This window comes from Gouania willdenowi, chromosome 8, assembly GCF_900634775.1.
Source record: "Gouania willdenowi chromosome 8, fGouWil2.1, whole genome shotgun sequence".
Classification (NCBI taxonomy): Eukaryota; Metazoa; Chordata; class Actinopteri; order Blenniiformes; family Gobiesocidae; genus Gouania; species Gouania willdenowi.
In genome coordinates, this window is record NC_041051.1 from 15,906,094 (window position 1) to 15,926,428 (window position 20,335).

At 38.0% G+C, this 20,335-nt stretch overlaps 2 protein-coding genes across 6 annotated transcripts; both read left to right on the forward strand.

Moving 5' to 3' along the window:
• Positions 1 to 1,272: 1,272 nt before the first annotated feature.
• Positions 1,273 to 14,113, forward strand: cant1a (calcium activated nucleotidase 1a). Of its 5 annotated transcripts, none has more exons than XM_028456112.1 (4): positions 1,273 to 1,382; positions 7,323 to 7,982; positions 11,428 to 11,631; positions 12,594 to 14,113. In XM_028456112.1, exons 2-4 carry the CDS (start codon positions 7,346 to 7,348, stop codon positions 12,962 to 12,964), a joined length of 1,212 nt encoding a protein of 403 aa, XP_028311913.1. In that variant the 5' UTR covers positions 1,273 to 1,382; positions 7,323 to 7,345; the 3' UTR covers positions 12,965 to 14,113. The 5 variants fall into 5 exon arrangements, with proteins under 5 accessions (XP_028311913.1, XP_028311915.1, XP_028311911.1 ...); XM_028456114.1 differs by having other exon boundaries at positions 1,277 to 1,377; XM_028456110.1 differs by lacking the exon at positions 1,273 to 1,382 and adding an exon at positions 5,282 to 5,459.
• A 1,351-nt stretch (positions 14,114 to 15,464) lies between these two features.
• Positions 15,465 to 18,763, forward strand: LOC114468309 (galectin-3-binding protein A-like). Its single transcript, XM_028455127.1, has 6 exons — positions 15,465 to 15,530; positions 15,940 to 16,047; positions 16,224 to 16,427; positions 16,661 to 16,795; positions 16,893 to 17,181; positions 17,269 to 18,763. The coding sequence occupies exons 2-6, from the start codon at positions 15,963 to 15,965 to the stop codon at positions 18,353 to 18,355; spliced, it is 1,800 nt and encodes a 599-aa protein (XP_028310928.1). The 5' UTR covers positions 15,465 to 15,530; positions 15,940 to 15,962; the 3' UTR covers positions 18,356 to 18,763.
• Positions 18,764 to 20,335: the final 1,572 nt, after the last annotated feature.

Below are 20,335 nucleotides of genomic sequence, written 5' to 3' on the forward strand. Positions count from 1 at the left end.
ATATGGCAGCTTTAATGCATTGTGCAACATTGCAGAGTTCTAGCCAATATATCATTGCTTCCTATCACATATTGACAGATTATTTTACCGAGAAAATGCATCTTTTTTATGTTTTGGCTTATAACTAGTAAAGGGCTGGTTTGTGTAAAATCTGTTTATTTTATTGTCATCAATAATAGGAATCCTAAAACAACACTGCTTGATTGTATTCTGTACAGGTAATGTGTAATATAAGTCATTTTAGTTGAACATTTTGTTCCACTAGCCCCTCAAAATGGGTTTAAATCAGAAAGCTGGTGGTGCTACACAAAAAGGACTATTGTCGTTAGTATGGTTTATGTAGACTTCTTAAAGATTTCTCAGCCATTTATACAAGACTTGTGATATCTATGATTATTTGTATTTTTGTGTTTTATCCTAAGATAAATCAATCTAATATGTAAATGCTATTTGATGGATTAAGTCATAATTATGAGGACATTATTTCTAATTTAAATTTGCAAAAAAATATCCAAAAATGTGACAATCATTTTGCAATCAAGATTTCAGAATCGAAAATCACAAATAAAAGAATAAAACGTTTAGCAAAGACAAAAGAAAGAATAAACGTTAAATAAGTGTATAATCAAGTAAAAGACTGTTAAAAATAAGGATAAACAACACACACATTAATGCAGTAAAAAATAAAGATGGGTAATACTAATAATAATACAAATATGATCAAAATATTTACAAAAATAATACAAATATGATACAGATATTTACAAAAATAATACAGATATTTACAACAGTCAAGCTATGAGGTTACAGTGAAGTTACTTATTTATGTACTTCTACTATTTTCTACACTGTGTACCATGTGTTTATTTCTAAGAACTGGTAGAAGAAAAAACAGCCAAAATATGTGTTTTGATAAAATTATTATTCAAAGTGTAATTTAGAATGGTTAGTGTCGGTTGACTGCTGCAAATACTCAGTTTATATCTCATAATTGTGCCTTAACTCGTAAAAATAACTTTACCAACTCACAATTGTGACTTGCCGTGTTGTTGTTTTTTTATTAGTATTATTTTTATTTTATTGTATTGTATTGGCTGAAACGCGCTTCCATAAGTTTTGCTTCCTTTAGCAAAAAAATAAAATAATCACAACTTAATTTCCATAGTTGTAGACGTTTTTTTGAGTTGGTTACCAAATCTCCAACTGCCCCTGAAGGTGCCATTTGACAGCGCGTACATGCGTGACCGTGCTGCGTCATCGACGTATAGCGGAAGTAATTCGTCATTTGTGTGGACGTCGGTAAATCGGCAGAGAGCGGACCGGAAAAGGATGTGTGAACTGCGGCCACCAGCGGCCTGAGAGCGGCTCAACTACCCGGTGAGGTAAGAACCGAGCTCCGACGCTTTATTATGAAGGCATCCCTGTGTGAATGCTACTGGACGGACTTTCATTTGTTTGTGTTCGTCACATTAGAGATGATAAGAGAGTGCACTGCTCAACCACAGCGCACTGTTGGTCTCGGAGGTGATGTGTCGATGCCACAGGTCTTTAGAAAAATAAATGCACTTCTTTCTCATACATTTGAATATAATCTCATCCCTAGTCTGCCCGGTACAATAATGAATTAAAGGCTTTCTCCAAGTTTGAATGATTTATCTTTTTCTATCTAGCTTTACCAGAAGCATATTTGTCTTGCTTTTTTCCCAGCTAGTCAATATATCGACTATGTTTATCTGGTTAAGATTTTAAATGATCGACAAACTCACTTGTTAAAAACTTTGAAGAATTTTCTATGTGCCCTGTAGGGCTTGGAGTGGGCGATATATCGAGATTCAAAACATATTGAGTTTTCAATTTTGGGGATACAGAAAATTACAATATCGCATATATATAAATTTAAAAAAAAAAAAATCGGTATTTGCATTGGCCTATGAAAATCCCATTTCGGTCGACCTCTTCTTTCATTACTTTTCAGAACAGCATTAATAGCTCAGTAAGATGAATTACTGAGTGCGCCCTAACCCAGACCTTCCTCTAAACAGCCACACTACAGAACTCACTCACACGTGCTGTCCCTGAGAGGGGAAATTGCCAAAAGTGGCACATTTTGGGCAGCTGTTTGTTTAGTTAATAAATGTGCTTGTGTGCCACATTTTTCATCAGAAGATTTAACCCACAATTGTCTCTCTGGTAAGACTTAATTGAGTTAAAAATATCAAGATTAATATCATATGTCGCCATTTTGAGAAAGTTTTGGTCCATATATATCACCCAGCCTTACTCGAGAACTGTGTGTGTAAAACTAAGAGCTTAGGGTGTGTGTTATTGTTGAACTTTGCACCAAAAGTGAAGTCACACTTGGATACCAAACAGAAAACTCTACAGAGTTAGTTTGTAGATCTACAGTATGTCACTTTACCTGTTATTGAGTTTGATGAAGAGCAACAGAATCTCATGCTGTCCTAGAGGGCCCTTGTGGTTTTGATGCTACTCTATACTTAGGCTGATCCAGGGAATAATCACAGGATCATCTCTACTGCAGAAATGTGTAATTCCCCAAAGAAGAGAAAATAGAAGATCAGAGCGACTTCTGTAAGAAACAGGAGCGATCTTATTATGTTATCATGTTGCCCGCCCTGACTTTAAATGTGCACACTAAAGTGAAGGCTTGCAGTTTTGTAATGAGCTGATGAGGAAAAGATCAATTTAAAGGTACACAGCTAGTTTGGGTACAAGACCCTGTTTTTAATTAAACAGATAACTAATAACTATCTTCCTCTATCTTAATTCAAGAAAGTTGGATGACTGAGTCACCTGGAACAGAACGTACAAAGTATAGATAATGAATACATGACATATCTACTGTATCTATTCTAGATATTAGGAGTGTGACGATATCTCGATACGGTGATTTATCGCAATATTTTTTCGCATGACCGATTATCATATGCCCGCGCTAAGTATCGATTTTTTTTTCAAAACCTTTCCTGCTTTTTCTCTAAAATGTGCAGGTACGTCTTCACAGAAATTTTGTCGCTGTTTGTTGAAGGAACCAACATTTTGTTTACTGGAATATTACACTATAATGGTGTCACTGGTAAGAAAGACCCTATTTTTTTTTAGTGTCAATATTAAGTTTTTCTGCAACAAGCAGTGGCTGAAATAACAGGTCATTTATTTTATATAATTTTAAAAGAAGACGTAACAATTTAAAAAAAAAAAATAACAACAAAGCATAACAACGGGTTACATGTATTCTATTTTTTTTATTTAGCAGGAAGCCTGTACTTAAATTAACTTAACAGTAGCATAACTAACTTAGCATCTGCATTGCTTTACCCCATGGAAAATCTGTATTTTCTTCCAGAATAGTGTTTTTGTTTAATTATCTTACCAGGGATTTACCAGGGATTTAAAACTTAAGGTTAGCCACAGGTGCAAGAAAGTTTATGATGAAGTAAGAAGGTGCTGAGTCATTGCACAACGTGGTTTATTTTAGGTTTGCAAATTGTTATATCTTGATTTTATTTGTTATGATCAATAGTTTTTTTGTTTTTTTAAAGCTATAGGGAGCCATTGCAAAAGAGTCAAAAGGCCGCATTAGGCCCAAGAGCTGCAGGTTGCAGACCCCTGCCCTGGGAGAACCACAGCTGTACATCTGTCCTGGCATCAAAGTCCATCAGTTCTGGACCCTCCATGCTGATTCTGATGAGCGTGTACGCTCTATCGCTGCGCTTGGCACGTTCTACCTTTTTACTGCTGCTCTCAATGTGAGCGTGCACTGAAGGGCTCATTATGCATGGCTCCGTTCACAGACCTCGCAGACTCCAAAGGAGCACATTGTTTATACTTATTCACCGTTGCATTACCCGCTCGGTGCTTAAGGGGTAATGAATCATTTATTAACATATTTAAGAGTAGAAGGCGGCCAGAAAGAAAGTATTAGCAGACTCCGCCCGCCGCCTACACTTGTGGATAGCGCCCTCTGCTGGTTAAAAAAAGTACTGTGATTCAATTTTCAGAAAATCGATATCAACCGTGATACCTATGAATCGATTTTAAAACTGCCTTACGATTAATCGTTACATCCCTAGATTAAACGGTTAACCATGAGCGTCCCTAATGTGTAGTCAGCCAAACTTACCGTAAACATGACGAAATTCAAGAATTCCGTTGAATTGATTAGAGCCTGAGAAATTGTTTTATTTTGAATTGAATTCATGGTGTTATTTTATTTAAAAATAATAATAATTGTACATTCCCTTTTCCGTTTGTCTCAATGATTTTGTGAAAGAAAATGTTGAAACGTGGGGGATTTATGATTGTCAAAAGGACTATGGACTTGGACTTGGACTATGGACTTGATTTATATAGCGCTTTATCACCACACTGAAGCAGTCTCAAAGCGCTTTACATATCAGCTCATTCACCCAATCACTCTCACATTCACACACCAGTGGGACAGGACTGCCAATGAAGGCGCTAGTCGACCACTGGGAGCAACTTAGGGTTCAGTGTCTTGCCCAAGGACACTTCGAAGTATTATGAGAAGAATATTGCATGTTGTCATTGGTTTTTAGTTCGATTCACGAAGGAGTGCCCAATTTTAAGCAACCCCCGAAATCTGTGACCTTTTGATCTCTGGGAACCTACTAAATAATTCAGTTTGCATATAACTAGTGTCAAACGGTAGATGGGGACCCAGAGAAACATTTTGAGGGGTCAGACATCATTATACACCAAATCTACTTGAAGCTATGGTCCCTTTAATTTCCTGTTCTCCAATTTTTTTTCACACGCCGCTTGGTGACAGTCACACACTTACTGCCTTGAAAAGTTAGTGAGATGCAAATTTTTTGCATTGTAACAACATATAGAATATTTAAATATACATAACAAGCTTCCAGAAAAACCCCCACTTTGTTAATTCTCGGGGGGGGTGCAAGGTGGACCATTCTAGCCCACGGGCGAAGACTCAAAACGGTCCAGTTAGGGGAAGATTAAATGTCTTGAATGAATCAGATCAATTCACTTTTGTTCTCGATTGCTTATCAAGTTAACAACAATAGAAGTCACTCATTCAGACAACAGCTTGTGTGTTCCTGGATCACATGTGTCTGCAGTTATTGGGCTGATCTCTGGTTTCTGTCCTTACAATAGACAAGTGATTGTATCACAGGAAAAGGTTTACCACAAAAGCCAACGTGCTCGTTCACATAACTGTCAAGTTTATTGATGGTGTGGGGCTGGCTTGTACAGAGGTTGCCCCTTTGGACTGTTTTCACAATCCTCCAAGTGTAGGTAAAGGTTCACCACAGCGTGAACAAAGCCTAGTCATGGTTGAACTGCAGGTATTCAGTGAGCTGAAGGAGCTTTTGAGCGCTCCACTCAGAAGGATTTCTGAGGTCCAGCGCAGTAGATGACACAAGGTCAGCGATCAGCCAGGAGGAGACAGAGAGGTAAGGTTAACTATTAGATTATGTTACATACATTAAAGGTAATTAGAGGTTTTGCCCTGAACAGATACGCACAGTGTTTGGGATGACTGAGCATCTGTTTTGCTGCCATAATGAAGTTCTGTTGGGCTTGGAGTTCATTTTTATGAAAGAATCTTTCTCCAGTTGTAAAAATGAAAAGAGAAGGAAGTGACACTTGTGTGCAGAGAATCATTTTTTGACTCCGCTGCAAGGGTCTGTAAATTAAGGAAATGTGTGTTTGTGTAGGCAAATAATTACAGTACAGTCAGTGATTGTAATGTTTCAGATTTCTCTAAAAAGAACTTAAATTCCAGGGTAAAATAAAACGTGATCCTTACATGGTAGGGATGTAACGATTAATCGTAAGGCAGTTAAAAATCGATTCATAGGTATCACGGTTGATATCGATTTTCTAAAAATTGAATCGCAGTACTTTAACCAGCAGAGAACGCTATCCACAAGTGTAGGCGGCGGGCGGAGTCTGCTAATACTTTCTTTCTGGCCGCCTTCTACTCTTAAATATGTTAATAAATGATTCATTACCCCTTAAGCACCGAAAGAATATCTGTAATATTACTTGAGTATCTGTAAAAGTCACGTTTTTCTATTAGCTCTGTCTGCTAGCGTAGCTTCTCTTCTTCACTGCAAGATATCTGCATGCCAACCGACCACTGTGTTACCAGCGCCCTCTGCTGGTCCAAACAAATATGATGTAAATCAGTGCAATCGGTTTTTTTTTTTTTTTTTAAAGTCCAATTGTTAAGGCACAAAATACATTTTCAGTTGCACTTTTAAAAGAAAAAGAACTATTATGCAGTTTTGCATTGTTTATTATAGAACCAGAATTTAAATTAATAGACTTCATTTTCATTTGTATTATTCCTTTATTTATTTCATTCAAGATTTATTTTTAGTTAAATTGCATTGTTTTGAATAGTTTATCAAGGAATTATTTTGACAATGAAAAATAAAAGGAAAATAGTGCAGCATTTTCTAGTTTTTTTTTCCCAAAAAAAAATTTTGTCTACAGTCCCATTTTGTAAAATAAATCGTGAGAGATCGTATCGTGAACCCAGTATCATGAATCGAATCGTATCAGGAGTTGAGTGAATCGTTACATCCCTATTTACCATAGTGAGCAGCAATTAATTTAAAATATAACAGTCTTACTTTGTCGTTTTTTTGTTTATTTTTTTAAAAATATTTTTTTTAAATATGTAATGGGATTATAGTACTTTGAGTTGTTCTAGTACTTCTTTAAAGGTGTCTGTTGTCAAACTTGTGGCACCTGTTTACAGCTACCTCCCTCTTTAGTCCCTGGAAGGCCCCTCCCAGCACTTACACGCTGTACCATCACATTGGCTGTCAGCTGGTATACGTTTACCATTAGGTTGGGCTTAGTGTGTAATGTAGGCTTATTGTATTTAGAATAGTCAAATAGAAAAATAGTTTTAAATCAGGGTGCTTCCTGCCATCAGGACGGACTGGGTTACTGACTGAGAGGAATCGACCTATGGAGAGTATGTAGGTTGTACTTTTCTAAGATCTTTTCTAATTTCATTGTTTGTTGAACCCTACAGTAAGTGTATGTTAAGTTTTTAAAAATATATAAATGATTTGTCTTAGAATTATAGATTTGAGAATTATATTTATAAATAATTTGCCCTGTTTTTTTCTACTGTTTCTACCAAGCCCTTTGGTTGGTATTGTTAACATTCAAGGGAAAACAGGTGGAACCACTTTCTGTCATGTAGAAGCAATGCAAGCAGTCCTGTATGTCTTGCTGATGTTAAGTTGGCTCAATCCTGATTTAGAATATTTCTTCTGTCACTTTTCCTCCTGTAGGCCCCTCCAGGCCCTCGTCCTCCATGCCTCCCCCCCCTGGCTTCACACAACTGGAGCAGAATGAGCATATGAACCCTCTGCGTATCTCTGTAGGAGGCCTCCCCATGTTGGCGTCCATGGCTAACAACACCGACCCTCGTTTCCGCTTCAAGTGGAGGCCCATCGTGTTAATGGCCGCGGCACTGGCTTTTGTTCTTCTGCTTTTAATGCACCTGAGCTCGGGCATGCGTTCTCACTCGAACAGCTGGAGACACAAGCACAGTGACGGCCAGCCTCTCAGTTTCCAATACAATGACACGTACCCTCTCAGCCCGCTCGAGCAGACGCCCCAGGGCACACGGTATCGCATCGGGGTGATTGCTGACCTGGACACAAACTCTGCCAGTGACAAAAAGCTGACCTGGTTCAGCTACATGCGAAGGGGTTACCTTCTTGTGTCGCAGAGTGGCGACAAAGTGGCGGTTGAGTGGGATGCAGACCGAGTGTTGCTGGAAAGCCACCTGGCAGAGAAAGGCAGAGGCATGGAGCTGTCTGAGCTGGTGGTGTTCAACGGGAAACTTTACAGCGTGGATGACAGAACGGGCATCATCTACCATATAGACGGAGAAAAGGCTGTGCCCTGGGTCATCCTAACTGACGGAGACGGCAGCGTCGCCAAAGGTCAGTGTTGCACTACAGGAAGTATTGAAAGGTAAAATCAAAGTAACGCCTTTATCTTAACAGATGATTGTGCTTTTAGAACCAGTTCAGAACATCCTGGGAGTGGCTGGGATTACTATCTTTGATATTGTATTTAAACGTTCTCTTTTCAAACAAAGGTGTACACTAGCGCTTGGCAATATGGACCAAAATGTCATTTTTGTTCTCAAAGTCAACATTTTTTTAATTTGCTGTATTTTTTTCATCGGTTGGAAAAAAGAAAAGAGGAGGAGGTGACACTGACACTTGTGTGCAGAGAAATATTTTTTGTGTGTGTTGATTCAGCTGCAAGGGTCTGTAGTTTAGGGAAATGTGTGTGTAGACAAATATTTACAGTTCAGTGATTGTAATGTTTCAGATTTCTCTAAAAAGAACCCACTTCCTACTCTCTTTGAAAAATAATCAAACATGCATATTAGTATAAACAAACAATAAGTACATTCATTATAAATTAATGAAGAACTCACATTCACACTGGTTATTGATTATTAAATGTAGTAACTACTTTGTAGTGTTGTGGTGGTCAAGACCGGTCTTGGTCTCGAGACCAAATTTTAAAGGTCTTGGTCTTGTCTCGGACTCGGGATTTTCCGTCAAGACTGTTCGAGACCAGCACTAATTCCTGCTATTTTTAAACTTTTTTATAATGTGATAGTAACACGGAGAAGAACGGGATAAAACAATATTTTATTCATTATTTAATCCACCACGTATAATGACCACAACCTTCCTTAATATGACTGAGTGACGTGTGTGACACACTCATACGTGTGTGGCTACGTGTCAGTTTGGACCGCGGAGTGCAAGGGAGAAATGAACTAATCACCGGTAAAAATCCCAGTAAAACTCCAGAAAACAATCACCAGTAATAAATATTATCTCCCTGGTAAAGACAGTAGCTCTAACAACTGGTAAAATGATAAACTGATGATATTACAGCCTGTGAAAGCTGGATAGGGGACGCACTTACTCTGCTTCTGGGTCCTAGTGCCTGCCGATCGGTGAAGCCTGTTCCGTTTACCGTGTGTACTGAGGTCCGTGTGTGTTTAATAAGTCCGTGTGTGTTTAATAAGTCCGTGTGTGTTAACTAAGTCCGTGTGAAAGTCTGCATGTTTATGCATCTGTCCATCCACTCTTTTCATTATATCCATGTCTTTTAAGGCTTTATTACATAATATCAACTGTAGTCCGGGCCACCGCCATCTTGGATTATGTCGTCACCAGCGCGTCATCGCCGCAGAGTTGCACAAGCCAGAATGACTCAAATAACTAAAGAGGTTTTATATTAGTCTATTATCTTTTTAAAGTGGTGTTTTTTTTTGTGGCTTTAGACTCCAATTACATGTATGTATATAATATGTTCCCCACAATATAAACAGGTTCACAATATAATTATTATTTATAGTTTCTGTTTCCACTGTATCCAGAATAATAATAATAATTCTCAACAAGAACAATTGATTAATTTGTCACATGACTGTTCCAGGGTTTGAGTTTGTTTTATTTAGTTTCACATCTACCTGTAGCTCTATGTTTTTTACACTGCTGACAACTTGTTTGTAGTTTTATTTCAGAAAGTTTCACTTTTACAGTTACAGTTGGAAACCTTTGTTAATTGAATATCCTAGTTATTTTACAGTTACCAAATTAAACTATATCAACTAAGTGAATTAATAAAAATAACCTGTGTAAAGGCTTTTTTCAAACAAAAAAATTATCTTATGAACTCTGTGACCTGTTGACCTGCACAACTGAAAGAATCAGAATCAAGAATCATTATTTCTTGGCAGAAATGCTTTTAAACACTTGCTGTACATTCAGCAGACATAAAATTCTTGTTTTCAAATATGTAGAATAACTGTGAATTTATCAGTAGCAGTAGTAGTTTTCATATTTTAGTTAATTTTTTGCAGGCACCTTTTTTGTCCGTCAAATGTATTTAAAATAAACTAAAATTAAAGAGAGAATGTTATTTAACTGTCGAACCTTGTCATAATTTTATTTATTTATAGATTTTTTTAAATTGAAAAAAATAATGTTTATGGTCTTGGTCTCGGTCTCGGCTTGTCTCGGTCTTGGTCTTGACTCGGTCTCGGCTCCCGAAAGTCTTGGTCTTGTCTTGGTCTCGGTGCATTCTGGTCTCGGATAGTGTGGTCTTGAACACAACACTACTACTTTGTATTTGTCATTTATTCACCATCCATTATACAGTACTAGTCTTATATGGGATACGGTTACACTCTGGGTATGTTCTGTTGATAAACCACCATATGGGGCAAACTACCAGTCTCACCCTTCTGGAGACCAGAATGAAACATAAAAGCACAGAAAAACCCAAGATTGTGCCTTTTTGTAAGACTACGTTTAAGTATTGTTAAAAAAAAATGGCTTATATTAACATAATAGTCATAATTTCAAAATTCCTCTCAACTTTATACATTTTTTTTTTTTTTTTTAGAAAAACACGGTGGGCCACCGGTGAGCTTCTATACCACTAAGCTTAGCAAGTTTTCTGGGGGAAATCCCTGAAAAACCACCTTTGCTTGGGGAGGACTGGCTTAGTTAAGTTCAGGTTACCTTGGTTTAACAACTGTTACACCAAGTGTTGTAGGTTTATTTGACACCTGAACTCACTCTGATGCAGGGCTGGGTGATATGGACCAAAACTCACATCTCAATATTTTTTCTCAAAATGGCGATATACAATATAAACCTCGATAATTTTAATTCAAATGAAATCTGACCAGAAAAATGATTCTGGGTTAAATTATTTTTTTTTGGCAGTGTAATGTCAAATTGGTCACATATACCAGATGACATGTTGTAAAGGGTATATCTACTATATAACTTTTGACTTGTATCCTTGAAATAAATAAATAAAATGAAATCAATAAAGTCATTCAATATGCTGAGTTTGACCCTCTAACAGGTCATTTTACCTGCGGACCATAAGTTGGACACTTCTCTAAACCCCTGCTTTCTCCTGACCTGCCACTAGGAAGGAAATTCAAAAAATGCCTTGATTATGGGCGGGGCTTCTGGAACAGTTAAGACACACCCAGTCTATACTATAAAATCTCCAATGAACAATCTATGCTATGTTAACTAGCTACTCATTACTCAATAGTGAATTTCTAAAATATTTCAGGTGTTTTCACGGCCTGAACCAAACAATGGCAGATGTTTATATGAAATTGAATGTCTCGTGGAGTGAGGTGATATCACAGGGAATAGTGGGAACAAACTACAACAAAAAATGAGTGTCAATGATTCACTGTCTATGTCTGGAAAAGAAACACCAGAAATCACGATAAGAATGAAGGAAAAACACTTCCATGCAACTTTCTACAGGACTCCACATCCCACAATGCACTGCTCACAGCCTTTCCAAACTTTCTGCCGGCAGGTTTCAAAGCTGAATGGCTGGCGGTAAAGGATGAGCACCTGTATGTGGGTGGGCTGGGGAAGGAGTGGACCACCACTGAAGGCGAATTTGTCAACAACAACCCAGAGTGGGTGAAAGTTGTCGGTCACAGAGGAGACGTTCAACATGAGAACTGGGTGCCTAGGTACAAAATGATGAAGTCTGCTGCAGGGATAGAACCACCAGGTGAGGCTGCATGTGGACTTTTGGGGTACTTCCCTTTATTTCCATCCTGGACGATGATTCCAGTGAGATTCATTTAGTCTTCTTTTTCAACAGTATGTGAACCCTGGTGCACTCCTTTAAGCTTACATACACGTGTACACCTCGTGTACACAAACAGTCTGTCTCATAAAAGTGCAATACAATCCGTTATTTATTTTTTTTACTTCCACCACATCACATCTTTTCAACTACTTCAGACCTATCCATAGATATAGCATGTATTATACTTCCAAACCCTTTTAAGTTTGAATGGATTTTTTAATCATGAGAACCTCTAATTTTTTTCCAGCGGGAAAAACACTAAATATGCAGTATTTCCAAAAAATTGGGCGAAAGTGAAATATTTTTATTAATTGATAGCAGAATTGAATTTAATGCATTATTATTTTGGGCACAAGGACAATTTAATTTTGTATATTTTGCAAGATTAGAAATCCAGGCCTTCATCGAAATTTCTCTAAATCTTTATCCAATGGTCTCTGGTTGGTAGGGGGTCATTTCACCTAAAACATATTTCCCTTTATTTTGAAGGTAGAAGCTTTGATCTATTGGGTATTAATTGAAAAAGCATTGTGATATGTCATGATTACAGTGTAAGAAAATTATGTGGTTACAATGGGAGTCAATGGGGCACATTTGGCAAGTATGATGCATATCTCCTTTTCTATTGACTCACAATGCACAGGACTTTGGAATTAAGCAAATAAAAATGAAAAAACAATAGTGGCAAAGTTCCATACCACTTAGCCTTAAAAATTACTGGAATATTGAGAGGAAACCAAATAAAAACACTCAAAATGTCACTTTTGGTCACAAAGATGCTCAGAAAGTTAAGTTGAGGTTTTGTTTTTTCAGGAAATGTTTAAACTTTTCCTGAATAAACGAATCCTGGATGATGATCATCGTGTTCTAATCTTTTTCAGGTTACTTCATCCATGAGTCAGCAGCGTGGAGCGACAACCTTCAACGCTGGTTTTTCCTCCCTCGCCGTGCAAGCATGGAGCGCTACGAGGAGACAGCAGACGAGCGCAGAGGCACAAACCTCGTCCTCAGCTGCTCGCCGGATTTCAAAAACATCAAAGTGAGTCGAGTGGGTCCACTCAACCCAACCCACGGCTTCTCCTCTTTCAAGTTTGTCCCCAACACAGACGATCAAATCATTCTGGCATTAAAGTCAGAGGAAGACGCAGGAAAGATCGCCACGTACATTATGGCGTTCACACTGGACGGACGCATCCTTTTACCAGAGACTAAGATCGGGGACGTGAAATATGAGGGAGTGGAGTTCATCTAAAGGGTAAAAAGTCTTGAAGCTAATGCACTGTGCGATTTAGTTGAATTAAACTTAAGCTTTGATGGTACCGTAACCTGCCGTATCATGAATGTACTAGAGAGCGAGTTCTGACTGTGACTTTTTTTTTTTTATGTATTTTTTTCTACACCCTGTGCACTCAGAAGAACAAACGTCCACTTGGCTTCGTGGGAAACAACCTAATTTGTAAAAGGAAAATAATCCAGGCTTTGTTTGCCTCCATTGTTTTTGAAGGTGTTTGGATTTTTTTGTAATACTTTACTATATGCAATGTTGGCAATGAGGTCTGCTGAAGGAGTAAAATATTGATTCTACTTCAAAAGCACTTTTGCAATTTGTTAAGTTTGGGGATAAGGACATAAATGAAAATGAGTTTTTCAGTATTTGTTGGTATGTTTTTTTTTTTTTTTTTTTTTTTTTTATCAGATGAAAGCTGAGTAAATAAATTACTTTGGATCTTTTAATTTATCTTAAGGATAAATCAAACTGCAAATGTCCCAAATATTGAAAAACAATGCTGTTTCTCATATAAATAATATTTAAATTAAATGCAATTCAGATGATTGTTTTTTAGTTGATAATAAAAGTCTTAAAGGTTACTCTGTGTATCTCTTTCAGTACAATTAATAATTAATTCTTTAGATCTTGTTTTTTCTTCTGAAATGTTCCTGATGTATCCAAGTACATGCTTTTCTGATCATCTGAACGTGTGCTCTGGTATCTGGTACATATTAGTCTTTAGCAACAGCGGCAAGAAAAACCCAGGCCATGAAAACGGCTCAAACTGGTAACTGTGTTATGTAAAATCCTATCTTAGCCGTGGTGAAAAGTCTTCATGGCGAGGTGAATCATCCAGCTAAAGGAGACCAGGAACATCTCTCAGAAGCTGAAGTTTTGGAGATGTTTTAACAGAGTTTGGCCTTGTTTTAAACAAATGCAAAAGTCTATTGAATTCTACCAATGAATGGGACACATCACAAAGAGGTACTCAAAGTTTTTCTCTTTCCCTGTTAGTTTCCCTTTATGATCCCAAGATTATTATTTCAATCACCGCCTGTTAAGACTTCAAGAAAATCAGGAAAATTAAAACTTATGGCTGTTTTTACATCTAAATAAACTGTGTCTATCCTATCTGTAGGAATTCTCATTTATCATCTGAAGCTGAGCTCCCACATTTTAGGATGTTGTGAGGGCCCTTCCACCAGAGGGCAGCAAACTGACTATGATGAGTGAGAAACTTTGACTTCGGGATTAGGGAATTAATACAAATACAGTGCCAAACTAATGTCAAGCAGAGATTTTCTATTGCATGGCTATTCAAGTGCAGTTATACAGTAGTTAGGTCTAATTTTAATTCAAACAAAAATGTATCAATGGAGAAGAATCTTTAGTTACAACCCTTTTTCTGTAAGAAACTGTACCTCGCATTTGCAATCAATTTTATCGATTCATGCATGAAACAAATTACTTGTAGTCAATCCTGGGTTCCATGGCTCTGAATTCCTCTTTACTGATAAAGAGGTGAAATGCTTTATTGGAAACCTTCCAAAAATATGTTGAGTAACGTTCTTGATTTGTGGCGTTTATTTAGAAATGAAACTCAACCTCAGCCGTGGGTGGGATGATTGCAACACAAATGTTCCCTCTTTCTTTTTTTTTTTTTTTTGAACTCTAAACTTTCATTTTCATGTCTCAACAAATGCACTATAAATATGTGCTTTTCATTGTGTTACTGTTAATTATACAATAATCAGCCACTCCAATGTGACCACCTGCCACGTATTTTGTAGGTCAAACTTTCTTCTTCTTTTCTTACCTTGTCTGCACATGCTGTCAAAGGTCAACACTATATGTAGTGCAATCATTATACAACCGCTAAGCATGTTTTATTATTGTAAATTATAAAAAAAAAAAAGGGAATATATATATATATATATATGGCAGCACCAATCGGAGCCAAGGAAGCACAGGCCAACCCCCCCCACCATGGCCAAGTCGACCCCCAGATGCTTCAGAGATCCCAGTCCGAGAAGCGGCACCCATTCCCCCATGCACACATGACCTGAGCAAGCCCTGGGTAGTCGAGGACCCATCGCACCCTGCTTTTAATGCCAATTATCCCTGACTTGAACATCTGACTTGTGTACAACACTCCCTGCACAAAGGGAAACACTGTCCACATGTTGCTTGCTTTTGAAAAATGCTTACTGGTTGTGTTTGTACTGGAGTGCATCAACATCCCAGACACCCGAGTGGAATGCAGAATAAGGAAGCAAATGGATCATATCTGCTGTTGTAACAAGCCTTGTTCTAAAGGTCACATTACTTACAAGTTTGTTTACTGAGTGGAATAAACGGTTCAAAATGTATCGCATAAACAAAAGATGTCGACCTAAAACTTGTAGTGCAACATCGTTTTTTATTTTTTTACATTTCATGAGAAATGAAAGCACACAAAGGCTCCCACACACACCCTCTGTTTCTGGCAGGGCTACATAAGGAGTGCCTCAGACTTAGGAGTCACATTCTCTCACCCAGAAGACTAAAGGTAAGTGTCTGATTCCGTTGGACAGAATATGGGTGACTACATTTCAGGATTTCAAGCATTACTTTCATAATTCAACCAATAAATGTTCACTCTCTCTACGTGTCCTAGGCCAGAGATTGGCAACTTTTATCACAGTGGGGGATGCAAAAAATTTGATTTGATCAGATTATCAACTTTCATGTGTTTTTTTGTTTGTTTTTGGAGTCAGTCTGTGCATTCTTTTATTGTAGTTAGTATGTTTTTAGACCAATTTGGGGCATTTTTGTTGCCTTTTTTTGTTATTTTTTGTGTTTTGAGATGTATTTACTGTACTTGGAGATCACACAGAATTAGATGGCAGGCCACCAGTTGCCCATGCTTGTCCCAGACAGTATGTTAGTGTTTTGATGATTTCTACGGACTTTTCCAGAATACCAACTCAACTAGCTGAAAATGCTTCAACACCAAATCCTGCACACTGTGAGACTACTTCTGCTGCTCTCAGTCTCTTCTTGGGCAATCAATTTTGACATCATCAGTGAGTCATAAAAATCTGTTTTCTTGTTTTGCAAGATTTATTTAAGACAATCCAGTTTTAGAACAAATAATCTTAGGTGAAACCTAAACTATAATATACAGTTATCTACAAGCTACATTATCCTGTATATATACTCAGTAGTTATTAAACTTCTTGTTACCTGACAACTTCATCAGAGGGAGACGTTGGACTGCAGGAAGGCAATGTGAGACTTGTCGGCACTGGCGTAAGTTCCGCAGGACGTGTGGAGGTTTACCATGATGGAAAATGGGGAACAGTGTGCGACGACAACTGGGATATGACTGAAGCTCAGGTCGTGTGTCGTCAGCTGAAGTTCCCTGGAGCCAGATCTGTGGCGGTTGGAAAAGACTATGGACCAGGTGCTCTTAACTTACACTGCACTTCCAACCGAGATTAATAAAATGTCTACAATGGTGAAGGGTTGTTAACTTAAACTGTGGGGGCTTGTCCTGGCCTATACACACCTCAGTTTCATGCCCAGACATCCCAAGTTGCCAAATCTTGTATATGGATTTTGAACTACCTGTATTTTAACCTACTTTATGACTTCTTGCAAATAAAAGTCTGTTTTTTTTTTGTTTTTTTTTCTCAGTATCTGGACCCATTTGGCTTGATGAAATCCATTGTAACGGCACAGAGGATTATCTGGTCAGATGTAATTTCAAAAGGTGGGGAGAAACAGACTGTACCCACAAAGAAGATGTTGGCATTGTTTGTGAACCCATGGGTAGGTATTATACCAAACCAAATGACACTTTAATGGTATTTGATTCAGTAAACCTTATCAATATTACTGCCGTTTCCTCCTTTTTTAATGTTTCCAGACACGAATAAGTCATTTGGGGATTCTCTACATCCCCTCGACCACACTATTGGTCTATCTGATAATCTTGGCCAGATCTTTGACAAAGGAGAAGGCTGTGATTTCTATATCCTGGTCCAGTCTCCCACACAGAATCAACAGAACATATCTGAGAAAAGGATTTTCACCGAAATATGCGCACACAAAATCATCTTGTCACAATTCCCCTCCTTCGATTCTACACAGGAAAACACCAACGTTACCGTTGACATCAGTGTGCCGTGCCAACCATATTTCAACTCCTTTATCAGGTATGGTGAAAAAAACTATTTTAACAATGTTCAAAATCAGTATGTTTTTCACATTCAATACATCTTCAAGTCTCTTTTTCCTTCCAGGTATATTTACACCCGTAAGATTGATGTGAACTTCTCCTCCGCTCTCTGCCTCCATTGGATGGCTGCTAAATTTGGGGTGATGCAGTTAATGACAGACGTAGGCCGACTGTTTTCCAAAATCCTTTCAGAAGACACTTCGTTTCACACCCAGGTGCAAATGTACAGCTATGCTTTGGAGACAGGTGACGTCGCTCTCGAGGAAGAATGTCTTCAGTACCTAGCTTGGAACTTCCAAAACCTGACCACGTCCCCTGCTTGGACAAGCCTGTCAGTGGAGCTTCTAAAATCTTTAATAATCCGCTCAGACTTGGTGGTGCCAGATGAGTATTTTGTCCTTCAGAGTGTGGAGAGTTTTATCACGGAACAGGTGAAGTCTATCACTTTGGAAACGCAGGCTGAGCTGTTGACATATGTTCGTTTTCCAATGATCCAAGCAGAGAAACTCTATGAGAATGTCTCCAGCTCTCCTCTCTACAATTCTCACAAAAACTTGTATAATGAGGGTATTATGCAAGCTTTAGAGTTTAATGTGTTCTTTTTAACCACTCTTACTAAAAACTCCAAATTCAACAAAGAAAATGCAGATTTTCATCCTAGGATCTACACAGCTGATCCTTGGAGCACTGCGATCGATTCTCAGAGCATCAAACGTCATACCACTCGTATTCAAAATTTAAGAGTATATGACGGACGCTATAATCCGCATATTCAATATAATCAACATTTTCCATCAAAAGTACTCAGCACACCTGTCCACAGTAGTCTGATGTTTAAGGACAAAACAGTCAACTGGAACGCAGATGTTCTTCAGAGCCAAACCGAATGTTCAAACAAACGTGTGAGGTGTGACACAGTTCCTGTAGCACGGTTGGCTTCCCAAAACAACAACCCATCTAACAGCCACACAGGAAAGATCCTTTATCGTAACCGCCTGGTGGTGATGTGTGAAGGCTTGTATATCTGTCAGGTTCTTGGCTTTAAGAGTGAATTGATTCCTGTTGCAATGAATGGCACTCAGGTTGTTGGATGTCCATGTCCAGGTGAACATTACGTCTATAAATTTGTGGTGAGACCAGTATATGAGTGATCAACTAAGGAGTTTTGCCTTTTCAAAGCCATGTAACTGGTTTTTGTTTTATAGATTCATCAAATCCAGTTTGTTGATTCCAAATGTAATTAGTTTGTCACTTATCATCATTACTTTCCTAATCATGCAGATTCTACTTTTAACACATCAGCACTTTTCAATGTTAGTCAGTAGGGGGCAGTAGATTAGTTCTACTGCCACAATGTAGATTGGTTTAATGATGTGTTCAAGGACACTTGTTGATCATGTTTTTCTGGGGCTCATAAAGAAAACAAATAAAGACGTAATCTTTTATAACTAATTGCGTAATTAGTTCTTAAACCTCTCTTTTAAACTGTTTTTTACCCTCTTTTATGAAAGTTTTTAATCAATATGTGCTGTTTGTAATAAAAGAAAATGTTGATCATACATTTGTTCGTTCAAATGTTTTTTTTTTTGTTTCTTTGTTTTGTTTTGTTTTGTTTTTTAATTGTATATGGGTGTAAATCGAACAGCATCAACAACCTGGGATTTTGTGTTTCAGGTTTATCTTTTTAGACCTTAGGTTCTTATCTAACAAGGCTCTTTTGATCCTAGAATTTGAGTAAGAAACAAGAGAATTACTGATGAAGTTTTACAGCTTTTAATAAAGACCTTGATGAACACAGAAATACACAGCGCTGGGGAGAACTCTTCAGCCCTGTTTGTACAGGACTGCTAGTGTTGAGCCCCCCCCAACAGTCAGATCTCACAACTTTTGCACTGTAGATGAGGCGTGGGCAAACAGGCAAGTTCCTTAAAAATGAGTCTGATGACCAACTCCTAATAAGGAGAGATGCGTCTCCCTCCCTCTGCTACTGTCTGCGGTTAGTTACATAACCTCTGCATAACCACTGTTCTTAGCGTAGAGGCCTTGAGACAACTTCTTCTTGTACTGAAAGGTTAAAGAGATGTTTACTTCAAATTTAGGCGGTTTGGTCTGAGCAGAGCATCTGTAGGAAGTCCTGTTTCCTCTTTGCAGAGGAGTTTCGAGGTGTGACGGTTTAACACCACTGAGCAGACGGAGAAAGGGAGGAAGTTAACCTTTTCTGACCTTAATGCCCTGTGCTTTGGAGACAAACAGCCCTGTTCTGTCCTGAGCTTGATGTTAACCTTTGAGTTTGACGTTAACCTTAACCGATAATCTCCTGTGGTGTTTCATTGTAGATCTCTAGGTCTGCATGCTGTTTCTTTTTGAAGAATTCACATTGGTTTAAAGTTGCGTTCAGTAAAGTCTCGCTTCTCTGTTCAATTCTGTGTGAATTTGACTATTTTCTGTCTCTCAGCTTGTAGGTGTGTACACATGTTCCTTATGTTATCATTACAAATAAAATTGTAAATGCCCAAGGGTGTTTGTCAATGTATCTGTCTACCTATGTCTGACCTCACTTTTATCAGTTGGCTTAGATAGTTAGGTATTTCTTTTTCCTTTCAGTTGGGCAACCCTGATGGAATGGTTCCTACAAGTATCTGGTTCTTCTGCACTAAATTCACCAGGTCATCGTACATCTGCATGGATTCACTGAGATAATGCTATTAGTGTATTAGCTTTTAGCATTAGAAAGCAACTGACAGGTCACTAATGTGTGTAAATAGATTTTTTAAACTAAAATGTAGTTGGAATTTGTGAATTATGTTTTTCTTCTTTAATAGCATATTGGTCAAGAGGCATTTTTGATGTCAGGCCGACAAAAAAAATTGCTTATATATTTCCCGAAAGAGGTTTCTGCAGTTATTTGAACTAGTGGTGCCAGAAAGTGCAAAACAAAACAAAAACATTGAAAGCAGATTCTGTGTTTTTCCATTGCTTTTTGCCTTTATATTATCCTATGTATGGATTTGCCTGTGTGGGACTGCCCCACCAGAGCACTTTTTTGGTATGTTCAGAATGTACATCCTGTAATGCTGCTCTCCTTTGTTGCTAAAAAGTAAATCCTTTTAAAGACAACCTTTTTTTGACTC